At 46.8% G+C, this 12,188-nt stretch overlaps 1 protein-coding gene and 1 long non-coding RNA gene across 10 annotated transcripts in view; one reads left to right on the top strand and one right to left on the bottom strand.

Annotated features, from left to right (window-relative positions):
• The window catches only part of NEDD4L (NEDD4 like E3 ubiquitin protein ligase), a 336,053-nt gene extending 329,163 nt beyond the window's left edge, over positions 1 to 6,890 (top strand). For all 9 annotated transcript variants that reach the window (XM_084778010.1, XM_084778011.1, XM_084778014.1 and 6 more), the window contains one exon: positions 1,983 to 6,890. In XM_084778010.1, coding sequence (XP_084634136.1) covers positions 1,983 to 2,085 — 103 coding nt within the window. In that variant the 3' untranslated portion in view covers positions 2,086 to 6,890. The remainder of the gene's footprint in view (positions 1 to 1,982) is intronic.
• A 936-nt stretch (positions 6,891 to 7,826) lies between these two features.
• On the bottom strand, positions 7,827 to 10,503 carry LOC311596129. Its single transcript, XR_014778721.1, has 3 exons — positions 10,392 to 10,503; positions 8,334 to 8,484; positions 7,827 to 7,887 (listed from the first exon to the last, which is right to left on the bottom strand). It is a non-coding gene; the product is annotated as an uncharacterized lncRNA (long non-coding RNA).
• Positions 10,504 to 12,188: the final 1,685 nt, after the last annotated feature.

Genomic DNA, 12,188 nt, shown 5'->3' with positions numbered 1-12,188 from the left:
ACACCCAGCATGGGACAGACACAGCCCAGTGGATTTTTTTTAATTGTTTGTTTGTTTTGTTTTTTGAGACAAGGTTTTTCTATGTAGCCTTGGCTGTCCTGGATAGGCCAGCCTTGATAGACCAGGCTGGCCTCGAACTCACAGAGATCCGCCTGCCACTGCCTCCATGAATGCTGGAATTACAGGCATGCGCCACCTGGCTCAGCCCAGTGGATTTAGCAGCATTCAGCAAGATCTTTCTAGTCCAAACTCAGTTGGGGTCCCATGTTTCCACACAGCCTTTTCCTTCCCTCTGCCTTCTTAGGACATAGGGGAGTGTGGTCATGCCTTTCTCAGCACAGTGAGGTACCAAAGCCCATGCTAACTATACTGAGCTGACATGAGCACCCTTTCTCACCTACAAGGCCTGTAAGAGCCTTTGTGAAAACTGCCAGTGGAGGAGCTGGCCACTATGGGTGCCCTTACCTCACCAGAAGGACTCTTTGTGACTCTGTGTGGACCAGCATGGTCACTGCCTGAGTGGTCCTTGCTGACACGCACACTGATTTCAGACTGAAATTGGCCATTCAGAGCAGGCTGTGTCCACAGTTTTCAGATTGCTTCTGCAGGGAATGATGTCTTCAGGGTTCAGACAGCTTCCTCACAAGGCTGACAGCCCTTTTGACATGCTCCTGAGCTGGTTGAGGGAGAGCGCATACTAAATAAACACTGTGTGAGTTGCCTTAGCTGACTGGCATCTTTTGGGCACTTGCTCCCAGCCCCTTCTGCATATATTCTGATTTGACCCTCCCATACTCCTTCTAACTTGAGTAGACAGATTCAGGGAAGTAAGATGACATGCCCAAAGTCACACGGATGGCAGAGGCAGGGTTTGAACTTGACCTGTAAGTAAGTGCATTTAATTTCTTGCAGAGGCTGCTCATCTCTATCCAAAGACCTCACTCTCAAAGCATGAGCTATATCCACCCTGCCCCAGCTAGAGCCTTCTAGCTGTAGGGCCCTCTAAGGAATGCAGATCTCTCTCTCTCTTCTCTCTCTCTCTCTCTCTCTCTCTCTCTCTCTCTCTCTCTTTCTCTCTCTCTCCCCCTCTCTTTCTCTCTCTCTCCCCCTCTCTCTTTCTCTCCCTCCCTCCCTCCCTCCCTCCCTCCCTCTCTCTCTCTCTCTCTCTCTCTCTCTCTCTCTCTCTCTCTCTCTCTCTCTCACTAGCAGAGGTAGCTCAGCTTTCTGGAGCTCAGGAAGCCTGGTCCCTGCTGTAGGATCTGCAGCATTCTTAGGACTGGGACCCATGGCACTCTGGCTTCGCCTTCGTGCTTAGGGATCTGGAGCACAGAACACGTAACCTTACCTGCTTTATGCCCGCAAACGAGCGCTTAGCTAGGCATGCTGGAACAGTGATGGTGTGAGCAGCAGTCTGTCTGTCCATCCTTCATTCCTAACGTGTGCCTGCCTCATGCTCCATGGCTTTTTCTTTTAAAAAAGAGTTTTTATTATAACTGTGTGTGTGTGTGTGTGTGTGTGTGTGTGTGTGTGGTGTGGTATAGGATGGGATGCACATGCTACTAGTGTGGTCAGAAGACAACTCTACAGTCAGTTCTTTCCTTCCACCTTCATGTGTGTCTTCTGGACATGGACCTCAGGTTGCCAGGCTTGCCTGCAAGGCTGGTACTTGCTGAGCCATGTCACCAGCCCAGATTTTGTAGTCTCTCTGTGCATATCCATGCTTGTCTTGACTTTGTATCTCCCTCCCAGCAGCAAAGGAGTCATGGACAGTTGAAAGATTCTTTTCTTTCCCCACTGATTGAACAGTCTGTTTGGCATAGACACTTTCATAGCTAGAATTTGACTCCTGGATAATAAAAGTGTGACTATGTCTCTTGAATTCCCTTGCTCAAATGGCCGTTGCCCATTAGGCAAATCAAAAAAGTGCTGCTCTGGCAAGGAGCATGGCAGCCACTCACCTCCACTTTCCATTCCCTTGGCAGCTTTAATCGCCTTGACTTACCTCCATATGAAACCTTTGAAGACTTACGGGAGAAACTTCTCATGGCAGTGGAGAATGCTCAAGGCTTTGAAGGTGTGGACTAAGGAAGGCCTCGCACGTCGGGGGCACTGCCCTTCCAGCAAGTTCCACGTGCACTTTTGCATTTGCCTAGCAGACTTTTGCAGAGCCGGTGGCAGAAGCAGTTGCCTGGCCTGGCTCTGGAGCCCAGGTTGTCCGGGCCCTGCCCAAGTTCCGCCAGGGAACCCAGCCCCAGCTCGAGTGCCGCCCCCCCTTTCACCACCAATTCTCAACTGGTTGATGTGTACACTGATTACATTTCAGGAGGACTTGTTGTATTTATGTTGTGCCTCTGCAGGCAAAGCCCTTAATAAATATTTTGCATACTTTCTAATGACAATGAATGGAATTAATCACGCTACAGGTATAGTATTACAACTCATGTTTACTTTTTAAAATGATTTAGACTGATTTTTTCAGATTTTATTTCATTACAATTAAAGATGTCTCATGTACTTGGAAAAGTGAGCATATTTTTTTTTGTATTTGAATTTCATATCAAGCTTAATGTCAGTGACATTTTTATTTTTGAAGTACTTTGACACCCCCACCCTCCATTTTATGACAGTTGGAAGACTAGTTTTTCTCCAGAAGCCTTCTCCAGACAAATGCTTCGAAAGAATTTCAAATATAAAGTTAAGCATAATAATTTTTTCCATACTCAGAATGAAAATAAACTGGATATTATGTTTTTTTGTACAAATTTTGATTCTGGGTACAGGCTGGAAGAATTGTAACATAGCATGATATCTTTGTGTTAACTTGAAAAGAATGACACCGTTGTTCCTTAGAACGACTGGCACGTGCCATCACACTCTTAGGACGGGGTTGGACTGTCACTTCTCATAGGAAGCCCTCAACCCTTCCTGTTGCTGTACAGCCCCCTCTTAACTCTGTTTTCCCTTTGATGTTCGTAGAGACATTTCTGTTGCTGTTGCTTGATTCAAAACCGAGGAAGCCAGAGTCAGTCATGTCCTGCCTCTGGAATTGCTAAGCAGTAGCTAACTAACCCTGACTTGCTGTGGCTGCATCGATTCCGAAGGCACTTTATGGAGGTCATATCTGGTTTTGTTTTTATATTTTTCTTTCTCACGAACATGACATGTGATGGTTGTTTTCTTCTCCCTGGGCACATCCGTCTGGCACAGCATCTATTAATTGTGAACTTGGCTGCTAGCGTGCGAACCCAGATGTAATGCTGAGCCTCTACACCCACTTTCTCCGACTGTTTTTGTAACTTCCTACTCAACAACAAGGATTTACTTACTGTACACTTAGCCAAGTCGTGTGACATATGACCTATTTTGCATGCTCTGATACTGTGTACTGCCCCCCCCCCCCGGGGTCATGTCTGTTGTGTGCTAGTTTATAAGTGAGCTAGAAGACCCAGCGGGATTCACTAAGCTCAGGCTGCCTTGCCCAGCTGGCAGTGGTGGAAGAGCGAGGGTGTCTGCCGTTTGTAAGTCTCGTTCTGTTGTGTTCTGAGAAGATGTCTGAGGCAATGTGGGAGTTTCAGCATCCCCTCTGTCCCTTTAACATGTGTTGTCCTCCACCCTGCAGTGGAAGTCAGGGGACGTGGAGTATTTTCATCTCTTGCCAGTTGTAAATAAGACAAAAAGACTGTGGTCTCTGTTACGTAAGAAGGACCCTTGGCATAAGAAATTGCTCGTGTTTACACAGCTGTGGGTGCCATGAAGAAGCCATGGCCATTCTTGGTGGGTGAAGCCCCAGACGGTGGAATCCTACCAAGCTGAGCATCGGCTTCTATCCGTATGCTATGGGGTAATTATAGAAACAATGAGCATTCACTATTCTTGTCTTCTGGTGAGATATTTTCCTCCTATAGTTAACATACTGGGTGGGGTGGTGGGGGTGGGGAGGTGGGGGAATCCTATTTTTCTTTTTTGTAACCTTCGAAGTCCAGAACCTATTTCTCTGTTACAGAGTATGCCAGAGTCTGAGCTGAGCAGTGTATTTTGATTGGAGAAGAAATCAGAATCGATTCCAATAATGGGGGGCTCTATAGTTCTGTAGCCCCTTATTGAACCACACTATTTACTAAATGCAAAGTAGTCAAGTATTTTTAAAAATGCAAAAAAAAAGGGGGGGCAGCAAGATGGCTCTGTGAGCCAGGGTGCTTGTCACCAGGCCTGACGACCTGAGTTCAACCCTGGGACCCACCTGATGGGGAAGGAGAAAACTGACATAAGTAAGTTTTCTTCTTTCCTAAGAATTTTTTTTTAATTAAATACTAAAAGAAGACTTAATTCTGATCATTTCTGAGTTACGATCAGAAAAGATCTATTAAAATACACTCCTGGGAGTACTTGAAAGGCAAGTCATTGTGAATAACACTTCAGCTCATTGGTCCGTAATAATTTCAGATTTTTCACCGTTGTTACTAGTACTGGAGATTGGAGAGTTGGCCCGTTAGAAAGTAAAAATACAGTTCACTATTCCTGTGGCTTGTGAGGTTTCACTTGCTGCCTAAAATGCCTGATGTCTTGATCTCCAGATCTTGATGCCCTTGCCTGGCCTTCTTTGTACAATAATTGCACATGGCTGTGGAGACTGTGCTGTGCCTGAGGGGCAGGTGGCAGGTCATTCTCTGAGACTCCCCACTGCAGCCAGGTGCTGTTCCCTTCTGAGCTGTGGAGACCACGTCATGCTGTCTCCCTGGAAACAATGCTTGCCGTGGGTCATTTACTTTGAGACCATGGGGTGGGTTCCAGGACTCTTACTTCATTGTAGAAGGACTTTGAGCATCATATGGCTGTCTTGGGTTTCTAGTCCTGCCCCATGTTAGTCCATGGTCAGCCCGGATTAGCCTGCGGACTCCAGAACAGGTGGTGGTAGGCACTGGTCCATCCTAGGTGTCTTCAGTGCACTTTCCTCGTCTGTCTGAAACACTGATCTCTATTTTTCCGTGGTTGGTCCTTTAACAGGTCCCGAGAACCGGAGATGTGTACTTTATTTTTGTTTTCAGGGCTGTTGTAGCTTAGTGGCGAGTGTTTCCTAGCATGTACTTAGCTGTAGATTTGATCCTCATTGCTGGGGGCTAGGGAGCAAGGGCGAATAAGATTTTAAAAATTCTGCTTCTGAGGACCTTGAGCAGGAGAGAGTAGAGAATCCTGACATTCAGGTTGAAAATAATTTAAAGTGACTTGACACAAATTGTTTCCCCCTTAGAGGCTCTGGGAAGTGGGTTGCAAAATATTCTATCCACTTTTGCATCTCCCGTGGCCTTTCTCTCTTGGTCTTGTTAGATCCCAGTTTGTTCTGAGAGTGGGGCTCATGTTCAGCAGCTTCTAATGTGTTCTCTATTTTCCTGGTAACCTTGTGTCTCACCTCTGAAGTTCGGAAGTCTGCGAAAAGAGCCTGGCCAGCCCCTCACCACTGGACCAGCTCTCTTTCTGTCCACTCCTCTCTATCTCAGAAACAGAAGGGAGATGCTATCTGTTGTCATTTGCTTCCTGGCCAGTAGGGGTGCTGCTGTGCAGAGTCTCTGCCAGCCCCGTTCCCTCTCTGGCTCCCAGAAGACCACATGCTACCTCTGTCTCATTCGTGCATTGGGGTATATCCTAAGTCATGTCAAAACTGCCAATTTCAGGACTGGGGTGTGTTTAAAAAAAACTTATAAACTCCTCTTTGTACCTTAGATTTTAAAACTGGGTAGAAATGTGATGTACATTGGACCACTTTTTTTAATTTCTATAAGCCTTAATGAACAGTGTATATGCATCTGTGTATGTACACTCCATCCCAGAGTGTTTTCAGTGTGTCAGAGAAAAAGCTGTAGCGTTAGGACACGAGCCTGTTTAGTGTTTTCTAGGAAAGGGGTAGCTTTCTGTTGGTATGGAATTTTCCAAGAAAAATTCTCATTCGGAACCCATCCTTTCTTTGAAATGTCGGCGCTCCAAGCACGTGTCTGAACCACATGTTTCTCTACTGGTTTCATGTTTGTATGAAAGTAGGGGTCTAAGAGCATCTGTTGACGTGTGCGTGGCCTCTGATGCCCTGCATCCCCTCCACTGCGTCTCCATGTATTGAACGCCTTTCCTGTGACCTTAGCCTGTGTTGACAGACAGACGTCTGCTCCTGTGCAAGCCAGCCTGCTCCTCACCCTCAGACTGATCTTACCCACGTTGTCACAATTCCCCTCCCTGTTAATTGTGACTCTGTTCTTCCTTCTGCTACCCCAGATGTAACAGATACATATGTGTATGTATGTATGCTGTCCAAATATATTTGTATATATTTGTATAGCATTTTTTACACCTTAGGAGTAATCTGGATTCAAAGGGAATGAGAGCTTATCCCCTTCTACAGTTCTCCCCGTCCTGAGAGCTCTGACCCTCCATGGCTGAGAGAACCCTAGAAAGGTATTATTAACTTGCTGTCTTAATTTCAGGATCTTTATCAAATGAAACATTTTTTTAAAAAGGTGAAAAGAGTTTCAAGCATTCCAAATGAATTCTCGATGTTTCTTAACTTTTAATTATAACCCCACCTCTTAACGCAAAGCTGAGTGCTATTTGATACAATGGTCAAAAACCAAACTACCTTGACATTTTTCTAAGACAGCTTGGTGGCTGTTGCTTGTTTTCACAGTCCGGAGAGCTTTAACCTCGCTTGGATCTGGTACTCCACGCAAAGTTTCATGGTCAAGTCCTTTTCTTTCTTCTTGAGAGACCTAAAGAGATAACTGTAGTTTGTTTTCCTGACAGCAAATGAAAAAAAAATGTGACAAAGTGAAGTTGTTGTAAAGAGGTGATGCAACTTGTCAAATATTTAATAAAGAATTATGGAATCTGGAACATTTCCTACATAAGCAGTGTGAGTTGTCTGCTTTTAACGCTTCATCAGAGGTTTAAATGACTGCAGGTTTAAGGTATGATCGTTTTCTTAACCTCCATTAAGAGCCCCACCTTAGGGCTGAAGTCGGCCCTGAACACATGGGGGAAAGCATAGCAAGTGGCTCACTTGTCCCCATCTGAATGCTGGGTTTTGTCTTTTGTATTCAACCGAAGGATGCCCACTTTATACAACACTCATGGTCCTGATCCTCCATCCCCGCAAAGGCTACCGATTTCACCTGTGCTCTTTAACGTGCCCTGGACCTCCGGACAGTGAATGACATCAACAACCAAGCCACAGTGGTTTTCAGAAAGATCTTCTGGGTACCCAGACCTGTACCAGTTACCCATCAAAGTCATTCTCTCTGTTCCTGGGAGTAGAGGAAGCCTCGCCTTTCCCATTAGTACTGCCCTCTTGATGTCCTTGGCCCATCCACTCAGGGACTGCCAGCCTGGGACACCCGAGCAGGACTCGAGGTTGTCAGCCAGTCCTTACTGTAGTTTTATAAACTTGCTTCGAAGTTGTCACTGGCACTCAGAGCTCTGTCACCTCACCCAGGGCTTGAGAGGAGACTACCAGCACAGGTGGAAAGGACCAGCTTCTTACAGAGAAACGAAGGTGTGGGGAATAAGATGTAACTACTGTGTAGTTGCTAGGTTGATAAACCCTTAACCTGCTGTTAAGTCCAAGGGATGTTGGCACTTCCATAATTTTATAACACCTGAAGTTAGCAATGAGCACAGGTATCTAGCTGGGGCAGGAGAGGGGTGGCCAAATTTAAATAAGCATTACTTCTTGTCCCTTTGGTGCCCTCCTCCGAGTCTGTTTCTCAACACAGTGTCCAGAGGCTGTGGATATGTTCCGGATTATTGAAGTGGGTTTAAAAAAAAAAAAAAAAGTCAAGCCTGACTTACCTTAAGACCTGGCTCAGATTTGACAGGTAGCTTCCAGAACCAACTGCAAACAAGGGCCTGAGGAGACAGAGGAAGCAGCTTGGGTCCAGTTGGGGGGAAAAGACTCAGTTTTCAATGGTTCCTTTGCAGTGGCAGCCCCGTTGCCACCCTTTTGTGCTGCTGTTGTACTTTCTGTTCTTTTCTACTTCTGAGCTCAAGCTGGCTCAGGCTGCCTTTCCACTGGCTGCAAACCTCAGAACAGAGAGGGTGTCCTGGTGATAAGGTAGGTGGAGATTGCTAACTGCATCTCCAGCAGAGTCCCTGAACCCTACTGAAGGCAACCCAAGCTTGCCATCTCAGGGATGCTGGCCTCAGCCCCGAGGGATGTGCAGCCTGAAGCATTGCTTCCTGTTGGAGCTGTCGAGCAGGGCAGCACAGGAGCTGGCGGAGTGCTCTAAGCAGCTCTGTAGACTCTGTCCTGATGCTGGTAGAAAGCCTTTGTCCTCTGTGAAGAAAGGGCTCACCTTGGAAATCCGTTTCGCAGGGGTGTTGGGTGCTGAGTAAGAGCAGCATCAAGCTGAACAGGCTAAACTGAGCACTCAAGTGCAGCAAGGGCGCATCTGTGGTATGGAGGAACAGGCCCTGACCACACTCCAGCAGGCTCCTCAACCAACTCTATGATAAAAGACAAATTTGGACATATTTTGTTTTGTTTTGTTTTTGTTTTTTCACAACAGGATTTCTCTGTATAGCCTTGGCTGTCCAGGACTCACTTTGTAGACCAGGCTGGCCTCAAACTCAGAGATATGCCTGCCTTTGCCTCCTGAGTGCTGGGATTAAAGGCGTGTGCCACCACACCTGGCTTGGACAATTTCTTCATGTATGTTTATATGCACACACATTTGTGAGTGGGGGCTGTGGACCCCTGACGACCTCATCCAGGTGTCCTTCCTTTTTTTTTTTTTTAAAACTACGCTAGTGTCGTTGGCCACCAGTCCATAGAGATGAGCTTGCCTCTGTCATCTTTGTGTCCATAGCCTCTGGGGATGGGACCCAGGGTCCTCCGGCAAGGCAAGCACTTTTCCATCTGCCCACTTCTGCAGCCCTGGCATGGGTGATCACTCCAGAATGTTCCTTCATGTCTCCTCCAAGCCAATCCCCGCCCCTACATCTCAAAGTCTTTCTGAAATTCCCACTACATATTATCTTTGTCTTCTCCAGAATTTCATGTAGAACCATATAATTTATTCCAATAATTTTTTTTCTAGTTGTGATTCCGTAACCTAATAACATTTACTAAACCAGAGCTGAGGATGTAGCCCATCTAGCAGAGTGCTTGCCTATTACGGTCCCCATAACTATGTAAAACAGTATAATTCTCCCAGGGAGAACCGCAAGTTCAAGGCCATCCTCAACTACATGTCAGATTCAACATCACTTCAGGCTACACCAGAACCTGTTTTAAAACAAATGTTTTGGCTGGAAGCACATATGATATCATGAATAGGGAATCGGTTTAATATTCAGATAGTATCCCCATTCCCCACAGAGTGGATCAGTCACCACTTTCAGAATATATAGTCACTTTGTAGGCTTTGACGCTTGCAGTGACCTTGGCCTTCAGGTTGCAATCTAGGCTCACCTTGCAGTGGAAGCTCCCAAACCTCGTAAAGGGCAGTGTGGATTGTTCTCCAGATTGCTTGACCATGACTCAAGCATGGAAGAACCTCAGGTAAGAAGAAATGAATTCACTGGGACAAGTTAACACTGTAGCGAACAGTCCCAAAATCCCCAGTGACTAGGCAAACGTCTGTTTCCCATGGTCCTTTGCGGGTTTGAGCAGGGGCTCCATTCCACAATCATTCAGGAAGTCAGGCACCCTCTTTCCATTGCCCTAAAATTCTCTGGGACCGGCTACCCTACAGCCTGCAAGTAAAGGCAGAATGGCAGTCTGGGGAAGAACAGGTGGCCTTGTGGCTGTTCACCAAGCCTCTAGAGTCTTCAGTTCCCTCTCAGGATTCTGATGCATGTTGCATAGATCTCCAGTTGAGCCCAGTGATGATGTTAGCACCGGTTTACATGCAAGGGAAATAAACTTGCAGGCTGGAACTGGAAACCCAGGGTAGCTGAGCAAGAGGCCACCGCTCCACTGTTGACTGTACGACCCAGATGCCAGTTCCCCCACCAAACAACCCGAGGGCGGGGAACCCAATAAACTCATTTACTAAGATATAAGTAACCAGTTAGTTAGATACAGAAATAGTTTTACGTTAACAAATACTAAAGATGATGCTTAATTCAAAAACAATCTTTTTTTTTTTAATCAAAATTATGCCCTTTTAGCAAGAAACAAAGTAGAGAAGGTTTTTGAGGGTAGGGAGTCTATTTCAGTCCCTAATTCTACTGTAAATATGAAATGTCTACACAACTCGAAAGACATCCAGGAGCACACCGCTCCCAACAGGAAGTCGGGGGGGGGGGGGAGGGACCATGCAAATACCCCTTTTGTGCAACAGAACAGAGAGCCAAAGCATGGCATTTGCAGAAGAGTTTCTGTTTGATAACAGGTTTTAGACACTCACTTGGATTTAATACGTTCTCCAGGGATATGGGGGCGTGCCTGTTCTTTAGCTTTCAGTTCTAAGGCCTCTGGCCTGGGGTCTTCTTCCTCCAGCCCCTCCTGCTGGGCTGCAGTCTCTCCTTCCCCCCCCCACCCCCCCCCACCCCGGCCTTTTCTACAAGTTCTCTTTACTTAGCCATTCCTTGCTGGTTCATCGGTGATGTTGGGAGAGGACAGTGTACATGCCATCCTCAGATATTGAGTGTTCAAACAATAGCCAGGCCTTTGAACCCTGGGCTCCAGTTAAAAAGTAACACACGAGATGCTGCATCAAGGGGAGGCAAATATTAGCTTTGGAGGTGGAAAGCCTCATCGTTGAGAAATATCTGCTGCTGGCAACAGGGAGAGAGCAATGGTCATACCCAAGTCGGGGGGCGGGGAGCGGTCCAGGAACCTCCAGATTCCTGTGACCTTAGGCCAGACACCCTGCTCTTTTCTGTTGTAATTTTTTTTAAATATCACTTATTTTCAGGTGTGGAGGGGACTTGCCACATTGGGCACCTGGAAGTCAGAGGCTGTTGGTTCTGAACTTGCACCTCATGGCTTCTGACCAGCAGGCTTGACAGCAAGTTCCCCACCAGGCGAACATTGAAGTTGCCAGTCCCTAAGTTCCCTCCTAGAACTGCCTTGATCCAAGAACGCCAGTACTTTCCCTTAATGCCACCACTTTGTGTCTCTGTCCTTTGTCACCTCGCCTTGGTGACCTCGTTCTGACGGCTGTTTCTAGCCAAGCTCTGCTGCCTGCGGGGAGCTTCTGCCAGGCTTCCTGCTCTCCTGGCCGCTGCTGGAGTCGCTGGAGATCTCTAGGACAGCGGAGTAGCAGGTCTCCAGGAGATCAACCCCAACAGCTCAGTCCCAGCCCTGAGCCTCCTCAGCACCAGAGGCCGTTCCTAAGATGCTTACCTTTGGTGTCCATGACCCTCTCAAAATGTCCCTACCAGCCTCTCCTCTCTAAATGCACAGGTGCCCACAAAAGACTCTCTCTCTCTCTGTTCCCCTTCCCTACTTCCTCTTCCTTCACACCTCCATCTAGACAAAAGTCACCCCTACATCTAGCCCAACCACTCTTTAGTCCTTCATCTGCAAGACCCTAGTAGACACCATCAAATGACGTCTCCAAGTCAACCAAACTCAAAATGTCCCTGACCTCACACAGCTTTCAAACTACTCCTCCTTCTGGGCTTCTGTCCTTCTGTCTCCCACCCAATCATTTCCACCCAGAAACTGCATCCATGGCGTTCTATACATCTTTTCTCCCCAAATACAAAGAAGGGCAAGGTATAGATCCTTCGCCATGCTCTCCTCATTCACTCAACAGACGTGGCAAGTCCATAGCACAGTCCATGCTTGTGGATATCAGGGACGCATGCAATGAAACAAAACCAGACAAGGCTTTTGTATTGTGGAACCTATATCTGAGTGGAGACAAACAAATTATGCTGTAAGTAGGTACGATGTGTGTGATGTTATGAATGAAGCCAAGGCAGAGAGAGGCCGCAGGTCGTATAAGGGGCCTGGTTTCGGATAATATGACAAAACGGGATGAAGACCACAAAGCAGTGGAAGAGCCAGCCATGGGGTCCCAGGAGAAAAGCATGTGGCCTTGCAAAGGCCCAAAATGGAGGCAGAGAAAACTCGAGTCCTCTCAGCTGTCTACTCCTATAGCCCAAGTAGAAAAGGAGTCCAGACGTTTGAGTCGGTCAAGGCCAGCCCTCAGAGAATTTTTATGCCATGAACACACAAATGGTATTTGTTGGTT

The sequence above is a fragment of the Acomys minous genome (assembly GCF_964271855.1).
Source record: "Acomys minous genome assembly, chromosome: 4".
Taxonomy (NCBI): domain Eukaryota; kingdom Metazoa; phylum Chordata; class Mammalia; order Rodentia; family Muridae; genus Acomys; species Acomys minous.
The sequence above is the reverse complement of the archived record's forward strand: the minus strand, read 5'-3'. Positions and strand labels throughout refer to the sequence as shown.